At 41.3% G+C, this 23,012-nt stretch overlaps 1 protein-coding gene across 1 annotated transcript in view; it reads left to right on the top strand.

Moving 5' to 3' along the window:
• The window catches only part of LOC123999362 (potassium/sodium hyperpolarization-activated cyclic nucleotide-gated channel 2-like), a 100,700-nt gene that overhangs the window by 18,002 nt on the left and 59,686 nt on the right, over positions 1-23,012 (top strand). Inside the window, exon 2 of the mRNA XM_046305039.1 lies at positions 15,103-15,526. Within this exon, the coding sequence (XP_046160995.1) occupies positions 15,103-15,526 (424 nt within the window). The remainder of the gene's footprint in view (positions 1-15,102; positions 15,527-23,012) is intronic.

A 23,012-nucleotide genomic window follows, 5' to 3' on the forward strand; every position in this document is an offset into this window, starting at 1 on the left:
ACAAATTCTTATTTTCAATGACGGCATAGGAACAGTGGGTTAACTGCCTGTTCATGGACAGAACGAAAGATTTGTACCTTGTCAGCTTAGGGATTTGAACTTGCAACCATCCGGTTACTAGTCCAACACTCTAACCACTAGGCTACCCTGCCGCCCCATTATGTTACATGAACGAAACCATGCATGCAATGATATCCTGCAAATATTGGATGCCATATTATACATTTTCTGATGCACCAATTTAGTTTGGTCTTTGGGATTTTGTTTGGGTGCATATCAGTGTTTGAAGTGTTATTTGAAGTATTTGTAAAATTCATAATGTGTAATAATGTCTTATTAATAATAATGTCTTATTTACATACGGTTGAAGTCGGAAGTTTACATACACTTAGGTTGGAGTCATTAAAACTAGTTTTTCAACCACTCCACAAATTTCTTGTTAACAAACTATAGTTTTAGCAAGTCATTTTTCCAACAATTGTTTACAGACAGATTATTTCACTTATAATTCACTGTATCACAATTCCAGTGGGTCAGAAGTTTACATACACTAAGTTGACTGTGCTTTCAAACAGCTTGGAAAATTCCAGAAAATTATGTCATGGCTTTAGAAGCTTCTGATAGGCTAATTGACATGATTTGAGTCAATTGGAGGTATAGCTGTGGATGTATTTCAAGGCCTACCTTCAAACTCAGTGCCTCTTTGCTTGACATCATGGGAAAATCAAAAATCAGCCAAGATCACAGAAAAATAATTATAGACCTCCACAAGTCTGGTTCATCCTTGGGAGCAATTTCCAAACGCCTGAAGGTACCACGTTCATCGGTACAAACAATAGTATGCAAGTATAAACACCATGGGACCACACAGCCGTCATACCGTTCAGGAAGGAGACGCGTTCTGTCTCCTAGAGATGAACGTACTTTGGTGTGAAAGGTGCAACTCAATCCCAGAACAACAGCAAATTACCTTGTGAAGATGCTGGAGGAAACAGGTACAAAAGTATCTATATCCACAGTAAAACGAGTCCTATATCGACATAACCTGAAAGGCCGCTCAGCAAGGAAGAAGCCACTGCTCCAAAACCGCCATAAAAACACAGACTACAGTTTGCAACTGCACATGGGAACAAACATCGAGAAATGTCCTCTGGTCTAATGAAACAAAAATAGAACTGTTTATCTGTAATGACCATTGTTAATGACCATTGTTATGTTTGGAGGTGAAAGTGGAGGCTTACAAGCCAAAGAACACCATCCCAACCATGAATCAGCACCCAATTTGTAAGTCGCTCTGGATAAGAGCGTCTGCTAAATGACTTAAATGTAAATTATGTTAAATATGAGGGTGCTTTGCTAAAGGAGGGACTGGTGCACTTCACAAAATAGATAGCTTCATGAGGGAGGAAAATTATGTGGATATATTGAAGCAACATCTCAAGACATCAGTCAAGAAGTTAAAGCTTGGTCACAAATGGGTCTTCAAAATGGACAATGACCCCAAGCATACTTCCAAAGTTGTGGGAAAATGGCTTACGGACAACAAGTCAAGGTATTGGAGTGGCCGTCACAAAGCCCTGACCGCAATACTATAGAAAAATTGTGGGCAAAACTGAAAAAGCGTGTGCGAGCAAGGAGGCCTACATACCTGACTCAGTTACACCAGCTCTGTCAGGAGGAATGGGCCATAATTCACTCAATTTATTGTGGGAAGCTTGTGGAAGGCTACCCGAAACGTTTGACCTAAGTTAAAACATTTTAAAGGCAACGCTACCAAATGCTAATTGAGTAAACTTCTGATCCACTGGGAATGTGATGAAAGAAATAAAAGCTGAAATAAATCATTCTCTCTACTATTATTCTGACATTTCACATTCTTAAAATAAAGTGGTGATCCTAACTGACCTAAAACAGGGATTTTTTACTTGGATTAAATGTCAGGAATTGTGAAAAACTGAGTTTAAATGTACTTGGCTCAGGTGTATGTAAACTTCTGACTTTAACTGTAATTAGCTATTTTAGCATGATTTGTTGAACAGCTAAGAATGTGTAAATTGATTGGTCTGGCTAGGTTCACCAAGTGTACAGTTGAGGATGCAGCTACTCCAGGAATTTCTAAGAAAGCGAAGCCTCCTGGCTTCATAACTCATGAAGCTGATGCAGTAAAAGACACTAATCTGATCGTGTCAATTAATTTAATATCTATCAGCAAGTATCCCCCACGAATGACATGTTAACAAAGACATAAACAATTGACACAGTGATGAACTTGTGATCATTGCAAAATGTGTTGTTTGCTCAGGAATTCGTCAGCTAATGTTGTTAGCATACTAGCTAATGGTTAGCGGCTAGCTAGCTAAAAGGACATTTCGGACTGCTCGCTCACTAGCTGTTGTGACAGTAGACCTTTCGTTTTTAGCCTGTATTACATGTCGACAGTTAAAAGACATTAACCTCCTAGTTATGTTATTTACTCATTATGAATTTCATGTCCAAATGTTGCTTCATATGTAAGTGCTCTTTTGGAGTTTGTAGCTATATGAACTAATCATTTCTGCTAGCTAACTACCATAGTAACTGAAGTGGTTTATCTTTATGAATAGCTATCCCATTAATATCTGGGGACTGGAGTAACTACAAGCCGTGCCCACTACATGTTGTGCCCACTGCCATTGTAGGTACTCATGGCAGTATGACCCTCATTAGCATTACATCGCTACAGGCCGTGCCCACCAGCATTAGCCAGCAAGGTTATACACATATCTGCTGGAGCCAGACCCTATTGAACCCTATTCTCGCATTGCACTACTTGGTGGGCGGGGTGTGTAGTCGATCGCCACTACACTACAAGCCATGCCCCCCCCAGTCGGCGGTCCACAGATAGACCCTACTTGCCTAGTTATCTGTTTTCCATTTGTCTAAGTAGCCAGTTGGCTCTTTGCTATACTAAATGTGTTGTTGTTTTATAACGAATGTCTCTAATTCATGAATGTTGGGGCAGTTACCCACTCAGTTAGGGTAGCATGTACTATTCTAATAGTAGGGTCTGAGGGAACTTTACAGTGATCATAACTGTAGTTACCATGTTGATCATTTTGAATTTGTCTAGCTACTGTTACCGACTTTTATGTAGACCCACAACTTTTGTTTAGTCTGGACAATATTGCAAAACATGTTGATGCTTTCAGTAGCACTGAATGTGTTGACTCATACTGCTTTTTCTATTCCTTTGCATGGGTGAACGGGATGGATGCCACACACCAATAACTCAAGCTGAACTGGAAGAGGTGGCTGCAGCTATGGTCCATGTTGTATCTACAATTGTCTCCCTACTGACAGGACAATACATACACTGTTTTGAAGGATCCTGCCCAACCTAAATGCTTCAAGTGGCACAATTACGTAAGAGGCTTGAACAAACACTTGTAGCTGAACGCATTGCTAATACCGTGCCAGAAACATTGCCATTCCCATGCTGTTTCATTCTGTGTATCTCAAATAAATGTCTGTGTGTGATACGTTGTGGTATTTCTTTCCCTGTGTTGACAGTTGTAATGGGTAAAATAACAAGCATTACTAATGTATTTTCATTTTCTTTCTTTGATTTTGGTCTTGGTGCCAGTTCCCACATCTTAAGTTGTGTACTCTGTAGGGTTTTCTCTCTATATAATATTACTTGTTGATGAAACTAACTCATACGCTGTAAAATATAAAGTACCAGTCAAACGTTTGGACACACCTACTCATTCCAGAGTTTTTATTTGGGATGGTGTGGGTGTGCTTTGCTGGTGACACTGTCAGTGATATATTTAGGATTCAATACACATTTAACCAGCATGGCTACCACAGCATTCTGCAGCGATACGCCATCCCATCTGGTTTGTGCTTAGTGGGACTATCATTTGTTTTTCAACAATTACCCGACATCAACCCAATTTAGATGGTTTGGGATGAGTTGGACCGCAGAGTGATGGAATAGCAGCCAACAAGTGCTCAGCTGGTTGAGAGAATGCCGTGTGTGCAAAGCTGTCATCAAGGCAAAGGGTGGCTAAATAATGTATATATAACATTATAACAAATATTTAGTTTGTTTAAAAATGTTTGGTTACTACAGTATTCCATATGTGTTATTTCATAGTTTTGATGTCTTCACTATTATGTAGAAAATAGTCAAAAATAAAGAAAAACCCTTGAATGAGTAGTTGTCCAAACTTTTGACTGGTACTGTTTATACAATGAGCTCCAAAAGTATTGGGACATTGGCATTTTTTTTTTTGCCTCTGTACTCCAGCACTTTGGATTTGAAAGTGCGGACTGGCAGCTTTAATTTGAGGGTATTTTCATCCATATCGGTTGAACTGTTTAGAAATGACTTTTTGTACATAGTTCTTTTAGGGGACCAAAAGTATTGGGAAAAATTCATTTATATGTGTATTAAAGTAGTCAAAAGTTTAGTATTTCGTCCCATATTCCTAGCACGAAGTGATTACATCAAGGTTGTGACTCTACAAATGTGTTGGAGGCATTTGCTGTTTGTTTTGGTTTTGTTTCAGATTATTTTGTGCTTAATAGAAATTAATGGTAAATAATGCATTGTGTCATTTTGGAATCACTTTTATTGTAGATATGTTTCTAAACACTTCTACATTAATGTGGATGCTACCATGATTATGGATAGTCCTGAATGAATCGTGAATAATGATGAGTGGGAAAGTTACAAACATACAAATATCATACCCCCCCAGAAATGCTAACCTCACCTGTTATTGTAATAGTTAGAGGTTAGCATGTCTTGGGAGTATGGTATTTGTGCATCTCTAACTTTCTCACTAAACTGACAGTCTGAACTTCAACCTCATAGTCATTTGATAATTTCAAATCCAAAGTGCTGAAGTACAGAGCCAAAGCAACAACAAATGTGTCACTGTCCCAATACTTTGGAGATTACTGTATACAGTGGGGCAAAAAAAAGTAGTCAGCCACCAATTGTGCAAGTTATCCCACTTAAAAAGATGAGAGGCCTGTAATTTTCATCATAGGTACACTTCAACTATGACAGGCAAAATGAGAAAAAAAGTCCAGAAAATCACATTGTAGGATTTTTAATGAATTTATTTGCAAATTATGGTGGAAAATAAGTATTTGGTCAATAACAAACAAGCAAGATTTCTGGCTCTCACAGACCTGTAACTTCTTCTTTAACTTCTTGCGACTGGCCTCCCGGGTGGCGCAGTGGTTAAGGGTGCTGTACTGTAGCGCCAGCTGTGCCATCAGAGTCCCTGGGTTCACGCCCAGGCTCTGTTGTAAACAGCCGCGACTGGGAGGTTCGTGGGGCGACGCACAATTGTCCGGGTTAGGGAGGGCTTGGTCGGTAGGGATGTCCTTGTCTCATCGCGCACCAGCGACTCCTGTGGCAGGCCGGGCGCAGTGAGCACTAACCAAGGTTGCCAGGTGCACGGTGTACCCTCCGACACATTGGTGCAGCTGGCTTCCGGGTTGGATGCGCACTGTGTTAAGAAGCAGTACGGCTGGTTGGGTTGTGTATTGGAGGACGCATGACTTTCAACCTTCGTCTCTCCCGAGCCCGTACGGGAGTTGTAGTGATGAGACAAGATAGTAGCTACTACAACAATTGGATACCACGAAAAAAGGGGTAAAATTCAACAACAAAAAACTTCTTGCGACTAGCAATCCCATAGCCTCAAGCGCATTAGCATAACGCAACATTTCCTATTCATGAAAATAAATTAAATAAATATATTCAAACACAAGCTTAGCCTTTTGTTAACAACACTGTCATCTCAGATTTTCAAAATATGCGTTACAGTCAACGCTAGACAAGCATTTGTGTAAGTCTATCATGGCATAATGCTATGCTAGGCTCTGCTGGCAGCAGGCAACATTTTCACGAAAATAAGAAAAGCAACCAAATTAAATAATTTACCTTTGAAGAACATCAGATGCTTTCACTCAGGAGACTCCCAGTTAGATATGTTCCTTTTTTCCAAAAATATTATTTTCCTGATTGGATTTTTATCTGGGTTTCGCCTGTAACATCAGTTCTGTGGCACTCACAGACAATATCTTTGCAGTTTTGGAAACGTCAGAGTGTTTTCTTTCCAAAGCTGTCAATTATATGCATAGTTGAGCATCTTTTTGTGACAAAATATATCAACTCGTTGTGTTTGGAGGACAAAGAATGATGAGTAGCATCCAAAGAACACGATACCTACTGTGAAGCAAGGGGGTGGAAACATCATGCTTTGGGGCTGTTTTTCTGCAAAGGGACCAGGACGACTGATCCGTGTAAAGGAAAGAATGAATGGGGCCATGTATCGTGCAATTTTGAGTGAAAACCTTCCATCATCAAGGGCATTGAAGATGAACGTGGCTGGGTCTTTCAGCATGACAATGATCCCAAACACACTGCCCGGGCAACAAAGGAGTGGCTTCGTAAGAAGCAATTCAAGGTCCTGGAGTGGCCTAGCCAGTCTCCAGATCACAACCACATAGAAAATCTTTGGAGGGAGTTGAAAGTCCGTGTTGCCCAGCAACAGCCCCAAAACATCACTGCTCTAGAGGAGATCTGCATGGAGGAATGGGCCAAAATACCAGCAACAGTGTCTGAAAACATTGTGAAGACTTATAGAAAATGTTTGACCTCTGTTATATACCCTTTGTTGGCAATGACAAAGTATTGAGATAAACTTTTGTTATTGACCAAATACTTATCTTCCACCATAATTTGCAAAAAAAATCGTTAAAAATCCTACAATGTGATTTTCTGGAATTTTTTTCTCTCATTTTGTCTGTCATAGTTGAAGTGTACCTATGATGAAAATTACAGGCCTCTCATCTTTTTAAGTGGGAGAACTTGCACAATTGGTGGCTGACTAAATACTTTTTTTTGCCCCACTGTATGTAGCTGTAGAGGGATAAGTGTGTTGACGACCTATGCCACACCAGGTTTAAACGAGAGCATTGGGAGCGATGCCTAGAAATACAGTACAATACAGGTTCCTAGATTTGGTGGGAGCTCACATTGGTTCACCCAGGGAAGAGGCTGAGACTGATGTAACTTTCTGGGATTGTAGACATTTTCACTTTTAAAGATAGATAGATGCAGATGTAGATGCATCCGTTCTGGTCAGAGGCAACCAAACTTGATTTTGGTTAACACAAACAAAAGGGTGGATTAACAGCATGACGTTGTGTATATCTGTGCCTTAAAACCTGTTATGGCTGCGATCCCTGTACAGGGATCAACATCAGGGGAAATTTCAGAGTGACAACTAAAAATACAACGTTGTAACATTAAACATTCTTGAAAATGCAAGTGTCTTACACCCTTCAAAAGATTATAATCTTGGTAATCAAACTACATTTTCCAATTTAAAATAGCTATTACAGAGAACATATACCATGCTTTTGTTTGAGAAGAGCAATCAACAACAGAAACATTTTCCGCCATGACAGTTTTTACACATTCACATCTGAAGGTAAAATTATGACTTACATTCTGATATCTTGCTCTTATTTCTCTTCCTGAGGGTCCCAGTGATCAAATGAAGTGCCGTTTTCTTTGATAAAATACATTTTTATGGCTTAAATCGAAACATTTTGTAACCTGTTTGTGCCGTGAATTCCATGTCTATCAATTTTTTACGGAGCATTCGACATAATTACACACGGTAAACCATTGTTTATCTAGTCATGGTTGGTTTCAGTGCATTCCTCTGGATGTTTGCAACACAGCCAAACATCATTGTTTTTTTTGTGGGGAGTATTGACCGAAGTGAACTGATTTTAAGACAACGAGCAATGACTACCTTGCTCACCAATCATTTTAGCGAAGCTTCGTTGATGGACTGGACTGTATTTCTGCCCAATTACCACTGATCTTCTTGAAATCTAGCTGGGTAGATAGCCAATGAGCTGAGGTAAACGCCAGTATGTAATGGTTTTGGGTTGGAGCACCATTCCTTGTATGATAATGCATGCGTAACGAACTCCATTCTCGCCTTGCGATCAGAGGAGTTGCTGTGAGGCTTGTTACGCGCAGCTGTATTTCGGAAAGTTGTATTTTCAACGATTTCATTGAAGATATCATGGCAAATAAATCAGGAAAAGCCAAGTCAAAGTCTGAAGTGAAAGTGAAAAAGTGAAAGTGAGACAGATTTTTTGTTTGAGGAATCTTTGAGTGAATCCCTGAGCTGACAAGGTACTAATCTGTCGCTCTGCCCCTGAACAGGCAGTTAACCCACTGTTCCTAGGCTGTCATTGAAAATAATAATTTGTTCTTAACTGACTTGCCTAGTTAAATACAGGTAAAAAATAAATGCAATACATATCTGTTTATTTTATGTGATGATAAAAGGCTCATATGTAACGGTTCTCTTGTGGTGAAGGAGAGTCGGACCAAAATGCAGCGTGTAAATTGCGATCCATGTTTAATAAACAAACGTAAAACACGAATCAATTATAAACACTACAAAACAAAGAACGTAATGAACGTAACGAAAACCGAAACAGCCTATACTTGTGTCAACTAACACAGAGACAGGAACAAGGACACTAAGGACAATCATCCACGAAACACTCAAAGAATATGGCTGCCTAAATATGGTTCCCAATCAGAGACAATGATAAACACCTGCCTCTGATTGAGAACCACTTCAGACAGCCATAGACTTAACTAGAAAACCCCACTAAGCTACAATCCCAATACCAACACACCACATACAAAAACCCCATGCCACACCCTGGCCTGACCAAATAAATGAAGATAAACACAAAATACCTCGACCAGGGCGTGACAGAACCACCCCCCCTAAGGTGCGGACTCCCGGACGCACCTCAAAACAATAGGGAGGGTCCGGGTGGGCATCTGACCATGGTGGCGGCTCCGGCACGGGACGTGGACCCCACTCAATCACCGTCTTAGTCCCTCCTCCTCGCGTCCTTGGATAGTCCACCCTTGCCACCGACCATGGCCTAGTAGTCCTCACCCAGAACCCCACTGGACTGAGGGGCAGCTCCGCACTGAGGGGCAGCTCGGGACTGAGGGGCAGCTCAGGACTGAGGGGCAGCTCGGGACTGAGGGGAAGCTTAGCACTGAGGGGAAGCTTAGCACTGAGGAGAAGGTCAGCACTGAGAGGAAGCTCAGCACTGAGAGGAAGCTCAGGCAGGTCGTTGGCTTTTAAACATTTTTTTTTGTGTGTGTGTGTGTTACAATTGCTTTTTGATATGTTGTATATAGTTATTTGCACTGTTGTATATAGATATAGGTAATTTCACCAATTCGGCCACTTGGGTACATTTGGGCGACTTGTGGGACACCTGGGTGACTTCATGCTAAATGTCATGTAGCTCACCCATTCCTGAAGTTATCAGTCTGAAACTTTGTACACCCACAGTTGCCCTCTTGTGTTATCCATCAAAGTGATCTTCCTATCCGCCTGTATGGCTATTCTAGTACATGTGAAAGATGATACTACAACAATAAAAAAACAGAACACGTATACACTTTCTTTCTCTTTTCTTCCACCAGATCTACTGTGTTATATTCTCCTACATTCAATTAACATTTCCACAAACGTTAGAATGTTTCCATTCAAATGATACCAAGAAAATGCATATCTTTGCCTCTGGGGCTGAGCTACAGACAGTTAGATTAGGGTATGTCTTCAGAGAACAAAGGGATGCAGCCATAACAGGTTTAACAATTAATTTTATGACATTCCATCCTGGGGTTTTACTATTGAAATGAAATAAAATATAAATTAAAAAGCCTTCATGAGAAATCGTGGGACACTTATTTTGAGATTGGAAATGCAGGACTTATTTTGGCATGACAAATCAAGTGAGTCTTATTTTGAAATCAGAAACCACAGGACTTTTATTTTAGCATGACAAATCAAGGGACTCTTATTTCGAAATCGGTAATACAGGCCTCTTATTTTGAAGTGTGTTATGCTGGATGTAACTCTGAGCAGGATGCTAGATGTAACTCTATGCTGGATACTGGATGCTGGATGTAACTCTGACTTGGATGCTGGATGTTGTTAACTCTGCACGGGATGCTATACTGGATGTAACATCCAGCATCCAGCTCAGTGTCACAGCCCCCACTGATCATCATCTTGAGCTACACTGAGTGTACAAAACATTAAGGGCCGCTTATTCTGAAGTGTGTTACATCCAGCTCAGAGCTGGATGCTGGATTCTGGGTGTAACTAAGCTGAGCCGGATGCTTGATGTAACTCTGTGCTGGATTCTGGATGTAACTCTGTGCTGGATTCTGGATGTAACTAAGCCGAGCCAGATGCTTGATGTAACTCAGCTGAGCTGGATTCTGGATGTAACTCTGAGCTGGATGCTGGATGTAACTCAAAATTAGGAAGGTGTTCTTTATGTTTTGTACACAGTGTATATCCCCTCACCTGCTTTGTCCTTATCCCTCACTATTCTCATCCCATTTTCACAGATCCCAAACAGGGGCGGATTGGGACATGAATTCGACCCTGGCATTTTATCCAGCCCACACCACTGCATGTGTCACCAACTTTTTTTTACAATCCATGACCATGGCGGTTTAACTGATGACAGAATCAGAGCTGGTCTCTTTGCTCTTTGCTAATGCCATGTTTTACGTTTAATGTGAGTTTGCTTGACCTCAGCTCAGCCTATCAGCAAACACAACAAGCTCTCACACTCTCACATCAGAATTAAACGTTCATCCATGTTTCTCGTACAGAAAATGTTGAAGTTGTTCCAAACATCACATTTTGAAGTGTTTGAAGTTAAGTTTAGGCATTAACTCAGAATTCTAAATGTTAGGCATTAACTCTGAATGTTTAAGTTTAAGGATTAAGGTTTGGGGTAGGTTTAAAATAAAAATCTGAAAAACTACTTTCTATTGCTGGATTCAGACATGGATGGACCTCGAATACGGACTTGTATCACGGGTGACCTGGCTGAGAAAACCGGGCTGGCCCATCTTGATAGGTGGGCAGGCCGGCCATTTCCCATTGATCAGCCAAAGGCTCATTATAGATTTGATTAACAGAAATTGCACTCAAATATTTTGTCTTTAAAATATGCCCATATCATCCTTTTCATTGTTTTATTTGTATATAAAAATATGTATATTTGTGAGTGTCAATTTCGACCAGTCCACCCCCAAAAATGTTTTGTCTAGCCCATCTGGCATTTGACAGAATTGCCAGAAGGCCCGTCTGCCCCTGCTCCCAAATCAGTGGCTTCTGTCTAAGACAGCATCTCCCTCCTATGGTGACAGCTATTTTTAAGCCAACTGATAATCAATGCCATTATGCACAGTGCCATTCTAAGAAGCTCCAGGATTTTTTATTTAGTCGATTCCAGGTCTTGATTTGCCAAGAAAGAGTTAAGATATTATCTATTCTAGATTTAATGTAGGAGTGGTTTTTAAGGTGAGGGACGAATTATGCTATTAAACAGCGCACCCTCCACTCTTTCCCTCTTTCCTAATCATGAACTCATCTTTTAGAGAAATAAAAATTACCAAAAGGGACTTACAATGACCCATAAGACTTCTTAGTGATGTAAATGTAAAGAATTACTGTTATGTCATGTTTGTAAGGTAGCGTACAGTTTTCAGGCTAGGTTGACATAGGAAGAAATATTTAGGATACGTGCTCATGAGGTCATTGGTGAGAAAATGGGGAGAAACAAGGGTTTTACTCTAATATTACAGGCAGCTTTGATGAAACTGCTTTAAAACTATGTGTTGACATGTCAGTGGTGAGTTTGACTTTCTTGTAAACTTGACAGAGACACTTTATAGCTAAAGGAGGTTACTCTGAACTGTTACGACTGCGAACAATGGGCTCCTGTGTTGTGACCTCTGAAAAGTATTGATTGCAAATGTGATAGTCATGGTTTTGTAGAATATGCACATTTGACAGTTAGCCTATAGCCATATGTTTGAGTTTGATTGCGGCCTGTTATGAAGTTATTAATTTTCCATTGACAGACAAAACTGCCAACATGACATACCATACTGACACATAGCCTACTGTGCACCGGGCTTGGTGTTTAGACCGAGGGTGGTACTCCCATATGGTCAAGTCATTTGAAAACTTTTCTGCAAAATGTATGGCATTTTTGTCATGTAGCCAACTGCAAAAACTTCCCGTTATAATTATGATAGGCCTACATCTCATCACTTACACAGTGGAGTCATCGATGTTAGATTCCAATCTAGCAGGATCAGTCAGTCAAGACATGACTCTGCACCACTCACCTATCAGTTATGCTCTTCACAAGCATTAGACTCCCGTTACCTTGAGTTGATTAGACAGCAATATTGATATCCACTGATATTATACTAGGTGCAATATTCAATATGTTTTTTAGGTTGTGCTCTTCAATGTTAATCTATGTTATTGTCAAATGTAATATTCCATACAGGCCTACTTGTCATTTAAAGTGTGACTATCTCAGGCTATACAAGTCCATGCTAGGTAAAGCTCCGCCTTATCTCAGTTCACTGGTCACGATGGCAACACCCATCCGTAGCACGCGCTCCAGCAGGTGTATCTCACTGATCATCCCTAAAGCCAACACCACATTTGGCCGCCTTTCGTTCCAGTTCTCTGCTGCCTGTGACTGGAACGAATTGCAAAAATCGCTGAAGTTGGAGACTTTTATCTCCCTCACCAACTTCAAACATCTGCTATCTGAGCAGCTAACCGATCGCTGCAGCTCTACATAGTCTATCGGCAAATAGCCCACCCATTTTTACCTACCTCATCCCCATACTGTTTTAATTTATTTACTTTTCTGCTCTTTTGCACACCAATATCTCTACCTGTACATGACCATCTGATCGTTTATCACTCCAGTGTTAATCTGTAAAATTGTAATTATTCGCCTACCTCATGCCTTTTGCACACAATGTATATAGACTCCACTTTTTTTTCCTATTGTGTTATTGACTTGTTAATTGTTTACTCCATGTGTAACTCTGTGTTGTCTGCTCACACTGCTATGCTTTATCTTGGCCAGGTCGCAGTTGCAAATGAGAACTTGTTCTCAACTAGCCTACCTGGTTAAATAAAGGTGAAATAAAAATAAATAAAAAATAACTTAGCAGTCACAATAATTGAAATATGCTGATTATATCCTGGTTACACTTACGCTATATATACAAAAGTATGTGGACTCCCTTGCTGACAGGTATATAAAATCGTGTAAACAGCCATGCAATCTAAATTGACAAACATTTGCAGTAGAACGGCCTTACTGAAGGAGTCAGGGACTTTCAATGTGGCACCGTCATAGGATGCAACCTTTCAAAGTCAGTTTGTCAAATGTCTGCCCTGCTAGAGCTGCCCTGGTCAACTGTAATTGAAGTTATTGAGAAGGGGAAGTCTAGGAGCAACAACGGCTCAGCCGCGAAGTGGTAGGCCAGTCAAGCTCACAGAACAGGACCGCCAAGTGCTGAAGCCCGTAGCGCCTTAAAATCGTCTGTCCTCGGTTACCACACCCACTCATGAGTTCCAAACTGCCTTTGGAAGTAACGTCAGCACAATAACTGTTTGTCTGGACCTTCATGAAATGGGCTTCCATGGCCGAGCAGCCGCACAAAAGCCTAAGATTGTCAGGCGGTGGGTGTAGCTGGTGCATGAAGTCTGGCGCAGGAGAGCAGAGAACAACGCACTTTAATAAAGGCAAAATAACAGTTACCACTAAACACGGGTAAAAGAGCACCCGGGAATAAACCAGCCCGGAAACGTACCGACCTAACAATAAACAATCACGCACAAAGGCATGGGGGAAACAGAGGGCTAAATACACAACACATAATGAGGGAAATGGAAACAGGTGTGTAGTAAAACAAGACAACACAAATGGAAAATTAAAAATGGATCAGCAATGGCTAGAAGCCCGAACACTGTCCGAACAAGGAGAGGCATCAACTTCGGAAGAAGTCGTGACAAAGATGTATTTTACATTTTTTACATTCCCTTAGTTCCAGGGAAGGGAAATCTTAATGCTACAGCATACAATCACATTCTACACAATTCTGTACTTCAAAATTTGTGGCAACAGCCTTCTCTTTCCTGTTTCAGCATGACAATGCCCCCATGCACAAAGTGAGGTCCATACAGAAATGGTTTATCGAGATCGTTGTGGAAGAACCTGACTGGCCTGTACAGAGCCCTGACCTCAACTCCATCAAACACCTTTGGGATGAATTGGAACGCAGACTGTGAGCCGGGCCTAATTGTCCAACATCAGTGCTCAACCTCACTAATGCTCTTGTGGCTGAGTGGAAGCAAATGTCCCCATCTTGTGGAAAGCCTTCCCAGAAGAGTGGAGGCTGTTATAGCAGCAAAGGGGGAACCAACTCCATATTAATGCCCATGATTTTGGAATGAGATGTTTGATGAGCAGTTGTCCATATACTCTTGGTCATTTAGTGTATGTCACCCTTTGTTATTGTAGCAAGGATTTAGAATCAATTCACCATCCAGCGCTACTCTCATAAGACCTCTTCTCGGCTCCCCTAGTTAGAGTAAGCGGAGAGGGTACTTGTCAGATGGATACTGGCATGATATCTTTACTGGCGTGATATGCACAGCAAACAGCAACAGAGAACATTTTCTCATAATGAAAACAACAGTTTCAAACTCATGATATACCCCAGTGACTTACTGTACTTTTACTGTTATTACAATGAGTAACAGCCCATCAATTTCTACACTTTTGAATGGATAATTGAATTGCCAATTGATCCACATCATCATTCCTACAACAGAATGATGAATACAACAGAATACAATAGAATACAATACAACAGATGACTTTGATAAGAATTCAATTCATATATTTGTGTGATTTTTTTTTGTTGTTGTGATAACCAGTTGAGAGGGGGAAGGTGGATATTTTGTATAATCTTCCATCTCCCCTGATCGAACAGTTGATGAAGAATGCCATTGTGGGAGTCAACTGTTTATACCTAACCTTACCTGGAGTTGAAGTTCAGGTTTCCTGAGTTCCTCCACCTTAACTGTCTCTCTGTCCCCTAACCTGCTTCTCCACTTTGCTCTCTAGGTTCTACTGGGATTTCACCATGTTGATGTTCATGGTGGGCAACCTCATCATCATCCCAGTGGGGATCACCTTCTTCAAGGACGAGACCACCGCGCCCTGGATCATCTTCAACGTGGTCTCTGATACCTTCTTCCTCATGGACCTGGTCCTCAACTTCCGCACAGGCATCGTTTTAGAGGACAACACTGAGATCATCCTGGACCCCAAGAAGATCAAGAGGACGTACCTGAAGACCTGGTTTGTGGTGGACTTTATCTCCTCCATCCCTGTTGATTATATCTTCTTGATCGTGGAGAAGGGGATCGACTCTGAGGTGTATAAAACAGCCAGAGCCCTGAGGATCGTGCGCTTTACCAAGATCCTCAGTCTGCTGAGGCTGCTCAGGCTGTCCAGGCTAATTCGCTATGTCCACCAATGGGAAGAGGTAAGCTGGGCTCTAGAACTTACTTTGTCCAATAGCAGGAGGAGATGGGATTTGCAATAGTTTTCTATAATTTACACAGGCCAATAGACGCGTGGGTTGTTATTAAGCAACAAAATCGTTGTTATTAAGCAACAAAATTGTTGTGTGTGCAAATTCAGGGCAAAACAACTGTGAACTAAAAATAATTAATGACAACATGTAACAACATGCACAAGCATTATTTTCGTGACGTTGTCAGGCAGCCCGTCTATGAGAGGCTACACACTATGGGTCAAGTACTTGCATTGACCAATGGAAAGAGGGGGTAGGATGGACAAGGCATAGGCCAGAATCCCTTTTATAATACAATTTCAAGGCAGCAGTAGCAAGAATAAAACACAAGTGAGTCAGATTGAACATCATCAACCCATCCTATTTCTGGGAAGTGTTTTTTCCCAATAATAGGCAAGTCTCACTATCACAGGCCTTCAACACTGCTGTCTCTGTACCTGAAGTGATGTATATCAGCAGGATGCTGAGATGCACAGCTTTGCCTTCTCAGCAGTCAGCGGTCATCATCACAGCATTGGGCCATGGAGTGCAGCCAGTCACATATAGCGACAACATGAAAGACCGCAGTTCATGTTCAAAGGAAAAGAACATGAAAACAGCATACCCACAACAAAGACGGTTTTGAATAAATTCCTGTGATCAGCAGCTGTCCAGACAAGCAGTATGGCTTATTAATCACACAGTCTCGCTGTCTTCATGTATATTTCCTGTCTTAGATCAAAACCAAATATCCCATTTGATCAGCATGTGTGTTTATTGACTGTCTTGAATCTGAGGTGTGAATGTTAATGAGATGTGATTAAGTGGACTGCCTAATACAGCACAGGGGAACTTCTAATGGTGCCTTCATAGACAAACAGCTCTATTACACATCTCTGACAGGAATAAGTCAAGTTTCCATTCTACACTGGATCATCTATTTATATTAAGGATACAGTGCATTCGAAAAGTATTCAGACCCCTTCACTTTTTTCCACATTGTGTTACGTTACAGCCTTATTCTGAAATTGCTTAAATAATGTTTTATCCTCATCAATCTGCACACAATCTGCACACAATACCCCAATAATGACAATGCGAAAATAGGTTTTAAGAAAGGTTTGTACATGATTGATTGTACGTGATTTGGAAAGGCACAAATATGTCTATATAATGTCCCACAGTTGAAAGTGCATTTCAGAGCATAAAACCAAGCCATAAGGTTAAAGGAATTGTCCGTAGAGCTCCGAGACAGGATTGTGTCGAGGCACAGATCTGGGGAAGTGTACTAAAACATGTCTGCAGCATTGAAAGTCCCCAAGAACACAGTGGCATCCATCATTCTTAAATGGAAGAAGTTTGGAACCACCAAGACTCTTCCTAGATCCAGCCGGCCGGCCAAACTAAGCAATCGGGGGAGAAGGGTCTTGGTCAGGGAGGTGACCAAGAACCCGATGGTCCCTCTGACAGAGATCCAGAGTTCCTCTGTGGAGATGGGAGAACCTTCCAGAAGGACAACCATCTCTGCAGCACTCCACCAATCAGGCCTTTATGGGAGAGTGGCCAGATGGAAGCCATTCCCCAGTAAAAGGCACATGGCCGCCCTCTTGGAGTTTGCCAAAAGGCACCTAAAGGACTCTCAGACCATGAGAAACAAGATTCTCTGGTCTGATGGAACCAAGACTAAACTCTTTCGCTTGAATGCCAAGCATCACGTCTGGTGGAAACCTGGCACCAACACTAAGGTGAAACATGGTGGTGGCAGCATCATGCTGTGGTGATGTTTTTCAGCTGCAGGGACTGGAAGACTAGTCAGGGTCGAGGCAAAGGTGAACTGAGCAAAGTACAGAGAGATCTTTGATGAAAACTTGCTTCAGAGTGCTCAGAACCTCAGACGAGGAGATTGATTTTGAGATAGAAGGGGCTATCATCGTTAAATAATATAACTGATTTTATTTAACCTTTATTTAATTGGCAAGTCGGTTAAGAACAAATTCTTATTTACAATGACATCCTACCAAAAGGCAAAAGGCCTCTGACGGGGAAGGAGCTCAGATAATTAAAAAAAAGAAAAAGAAATATAGGACAAAACACACATCACGACAAGAGAGACAACACAACAGTACGTAAAGAAAAACCTAAGACAACAACATAGCATGGCAGCAACACATGACAACACAGCATGGGAGCAACACAACATGACATCAACATGGTAGCAACACAACATGGCAGCAGCACAACATGGTAGCAGCACAAAACAGGCTGCAAACATTATTGGGCACAGACAACAGCACAAAGGGCAAGAAGGTAGAGACAACAATAGTGGGTTCGATCCCCGGACCACCCATACGTAGAATGTATGCACACATGACTGTAAGTCGCTTTGGATAAAAGCGTCTGCTAAATGGCATATATTATTATTATATATTAAGGTAGAGACAACAATACATCACGCAAAGCAGCTACAACTGTCAGTAAGAGTGTCCATGACTGAGTCTTTGAATGAAGAGATTGAGATAAAACTGTTCAGTTTGAGTGTTTGTTGCAGCTCGTTCCAGTCGCTAGCTGCAGCGAACTGAAAAGACAAGCGACCGAAGGATGTGTGTGCTTTGGGGACCTTTAACAGAATGTGACTGGCAGAATGGGTGTTGTTTGTGAAGGATGACGGCTGCAGTAGATATCTCAGATAGGGGCCTAAGAGGGTTTTATAAATAAGCATCAACCAGTTGGTCTTGCTATGGGTGTACAGAGATGACCAGTTTACAGAGGAGTATAGAGTGCAGTGATGTGTCCTATAAAGATCATTGGTGGCAAATCTGATGGCAAAATAGTAAAGAACATCTTAGCTGCTCGAGAGCACCCTTACCTGCAGATCTATACATTTTGTCTCCGTAATCAAGCATGGGTAGGAATGTCATCTGAATCTGGGTTAGTTTGGCAGCTGGTATGGAAGAGGAGAGATAGAGGAAACCAAGTCTAGATATAACTTTAGCCTGCAGATTTGATATGTGTTGAGAGAAAGACAGTGTACCATCTTGCCATACTCCCAAGTACTTGTATGAGGTGACTACCTCAAGCTCTAAACCTTCAGAGGTAGTAATCACACCTGTGGGGAGAGTGGCATTCTTCTTACCAAACCACATGACCATAGCCTGCCTAGTGGTTAGAGCATTGGGCCAGTAACCGAAAGGTTGATGGATTGAATCCCTGAGCTGACAAGGTAAACATCTGTCATTCTGCCCCTGAGCAAGGCAGTTAACTCACTGTTCACCAGGCACCGAAGACATGGATGTCGATTAAGGCTTGGGTTAAATGCGGAAGACACATTTCAGTTGAAGGCATTCAGTTGTACAACTGACTAGGTATCTCCCGTTCCTTTGTTTTGTAGTTGTTCAGAACAAGGTTAAGGGCTTAAGCTTAAGCTTTGTTGTAGAGCGTTTCACACAAAATCCGGAGAGGGGCCAGCTGAGTACTGAGTATAAGACTGTATCATCTGCATATAAACGGATGCGAGAGCTTCCTACTGCCTGAGCTATGTTGTTGATGTAAATTGAGAAGTGCGTGGGGCCTAGGATCCAGCCTTGGGGTACACCCATTGGTGACAGGCAGTGGCTGAGACAGCAAATGTTTTGACTTTATACACTGCACTATTTGAGAGAGGTAGTTAGCAAACCAGGCCAAAGAGCCCGAAGAGTAACTAATTCTCCTTAGCTGGCCCACAAGAATGGAATGGTCTACCGTATCTAAAGCTTTGGCCAATTCAATAAAAATAGCAGCACAACATTGCTTAGAATTAAGGGCAATGGGGACATCATTGAGGACATTTAAGGTTGCAGTGACACATCCATAACCAGAGCAGAAACCAGATTGCATTCCAGAGAGAATACTATACACATCAAGAAAGCCAGTCTGTTGATTATTGACAAGTTTTTCCAACACTTTTGATAAAAAGGGCAAAATAGAAATAGGCCTATAACAGTTAGGATCAGCTTGGTCTCCCCCTTTAAATAAAGATCGAACCGTGGCTGCCTTCCAAGCAATGGGAACCTCCCCAGAGAAGAGGATCTTACTTACGAATGTTTTTAATGATGTATGTGTTTTGGAAAACTAACAAATTTGCACGTTGATTCATGTTCGATGAAGAAGTCCATGTTTGTTTTTATATCAATCATTGACAGGTGTGTCTTTGAAATGGTTATGTTCAGTGGTAGAAAATGCTGCAACAAATACATTCTAAAAGCTTTAACAAGAGCAATGTATTGTGTTTCATTTGAAAACAGCATAACATTTTGTAAAAGGAGAATATTTCAGGTCCTCCTAACCCCCCTAACCTTTGACCCCCTAACAGCTAATTCCATGGGTGAAAGTACATGATAAGCACATGAAAAGGTCAGAGATAGGCTTGTCAATGATAGGGGCAGCAACCTTAAAGAAGAAAGGGTCTAAACCATCTGATCCAGATGTTTTTTTGTGGTCGTTTAACTTCTTGGTGACAGGGGGGCAGTATTGAATAGCTTGGGTGAATAAGGTGCCCAGAGTAAACTGCTTGCTACTCTGTTCAAGATGCTAATACAGTCTATGCATATGTTTAGTAGTATTGGTTCTAAAACACTCTGAAGTTCCTACAACTGTTTGAATGATGTCTGTGAGTATAACAGAACTCATATGGCAGGCAAAAACCTGAGACAAATCCAACCAGGAAGTGGAAAATCTGAGGTTTGTAGTTTCATTTAAGTGATTGCCTATCCAATATGCTGTGTCTATGGGGCCAGATTACACTTCCACAGCTTCCAGCAGATGTCAACAGTCTTGTGAAGTCTTGAGTCTTGAGAAAGTTGTTTGAGGCCTCTATTGTGGAAGGGTGTCGAATAAGAGCTGTTTAACAAGTGGACTAGGCTGAGGCCAATCAGTTGTTTACTGTGCGGTCACGCGGACACGCCTTTCCTTCTTTTTCCTCTGTAATGAATACGCTATTGTCCGGTTGAAGATTTATTATAAAAAGACCCTAAGGATTGATCGTAAACATCGTTTGACCTTTTTCTACAAACTGTAATGGAACTCTTTTGACTTTTTGTCTGGATTTTAGGCATTAATATGGACGTAATCGAACAAAACTAACATTTCTTGTGGAAGTGAGAGTCCTGGGAGTGCATTCTGATGAAGATCAGCAAAGATAAGTGAAGATTTATAATGCTATTTATTTTGTTGACTCCACAATTTGGCGGGTAACTGTATGGCTTGCTTTTGTGGCTGAACCTGTTCTCAGATTATTGAATATTGTGCTTTTGCCAAAAAGGTTTTTTGAAATCGGACACATCGGTTGCATTAAGAACAAGTTTATCTTTAGTTCAATGTAAACATGTATCTTTCATCAAAGTTTATGATGAGTATTTCTGTTATTTGATGTGGCTCTCTGCAATTTCTCCGGATGTTTTGGAGGCATTTCTGAACATGGCGCCAATGTAAACTGAGGTTTTTGGATATAAATATTAACTTGATCGAACAAAACATACATGTATTGTGTAACATTGAGTCCTGGGAGTGTCATCTAATGAAGATCGTCAAGGGTGAGTGATTAATATTATCTATATTTCTGCTTTTTGTGACACCTCTCTTTGGTTGGAAAATGGCTGAATGCTTTCTGTGACTAGTTGCTGACCTAAAATAATGATATGTTCTGCTTTTCCCTGAAAAGCCTTTTTGATATCGAACACTGTGGTTGGATTAACGAGAAGTGTATATTTAAAATGGTGTAAAATACTTGTATGGTTGAGGAATTTTAATTATGAGATTTCTGTTGTTTTGAATTTGGCGCCCTGCAATTTCACTGGCTGTTAGCGAGGTGGGACGCTAGCGTCCCGAATGATCCCAGAGAGGTTAAACAATGTAAACTAAGCTGTGGTCCTATTACTACTCACACAATTTATATTTGGCACAAAATTTAAAAAACAATGTAACTGGGAATCAAAATGGCATGCCCATACTGAAATATTACACAATAATGCTTTGCAATCTCGAGGGTGGCCTTTTGCATCCCCACAATGGTGTAAATGTGCAATCCATACCCATGCCAATATCATGGACAGTAATGAACATCCTAAGATTTGAAAGATACATACACATTACCAGGCAACTCCTTTTTCTATATTTACAACATACACTATATATACAAAAGGAAGTTTGACACCCCCTCAAATTCGTGGATTGGGCTATTTCAGCCACACCTGTTGCTGACAGGTGTATAAAATCAAGCACACAGCCATGCAATCTCCACTGCCTATCTGGCAGTCCAACGGACAAATCTGAGAACGCTGTCTGCCCAAATGCATAGTGCAAACTGTAAAGTTTGGTGGAGGAATTGGTGGTCTGGGGCTGTTTTTCATGGTTCAGGCTAGGCCCCTTAGTTCCAGTGAAGGCTACAACATACAATGACTTTCTAGATGATTCTGTGCATCCAACATTGTCAGCATGACAATGTCCCTGTGCACAAAGCGAGGTCCATACAGAAATGGTTTGTCGAGATCGGTGTGGAAGAACTTGACTGGTCTGCATAGAGCCCTGACCTCAACCCCATTGAACACCTTTGGGATGAGTTGGAACACCAACTGCGAGCCAGACCTAATCACCCAACATCACTGCCTGACCTCAGTAATGCTCTTGTGGCTGATTGGAATCAAGTCCCTGTAGCACTGTTCCAACATCTAGTGGAAAGCCTTCCCTATAGTGTAAGCTTTTAAAGATGCAAAGTAGGGACCTACTTCATATTAATCCACATACTTTTGGTCATGTAGTGTAGGTAAACTATGCTGGCCTATGGAGTCCCTTGGGAAACCCAACTACCGAACCATCCAATGATGGGATTCATAAATAAATTATCTGGGCTCCCGAAATTAATGAGCTCTTTAATATCAATCAATCAATCAAATGTATTTATAAAGCCCTTCTTACATCAGCTGATGTCACAAAGTGCTGTACAGAAACCCAGCTTAAAACCACAACCGCAAGCAATGCAGGTGTAGAAGCACAGTGGCTAGGAAAAACTCCCTAGAAAGGCCAGAACCTTGGAAGAAACCTAGAGAGGAACCAGGCTATGAGGGGTGGACAGTCCTCTTCTGGCTGTACTGGGTGGAGATTATAACAGAACATGGCCAAGATGTTCAAATGTTCATAGATGACCAGCAGGGTCAAATAATAATAATCACAGTGGTTGTCAAGGGTGCAACAGGTCAGCATCTCAGGAGTAAATGTCAGTTGGCTTTTCATAGCCAATCTCTACCGCCCCTGCTGTCTCTAGAGAGTTGAAAACAGCTGGTCTGGGACAGGTAGTACATCTGGTAAAATGGTCAGGGTTCCATAGCCGCAGGCAGAACAGTTGAAACTGGAGCACCAGTACGGCCAGGTGGACTGGGGACAGCAAGGAGTCATCAGGCCAGGTAGTCTGGCATGATGACTCCAA

The sequence above is a fragment of the Oncorhynchus gorbuscha genome, linkage group LG02, assembly GCF_021184085.1.
Source record: "Oncorhynchus gorbuscha isolate QuinsamMale2020 ecotype Even-year linkage group LG02, OgorEven_v1.0, whole genome shotgun sequence".
Lineage (NCBI taxonomy): Eukaryota > Metazoa > Chordata > Actinopteri > Salmoniformes > Salmonidae > Oncorhynchus > Oncorhynchus gorbuscha.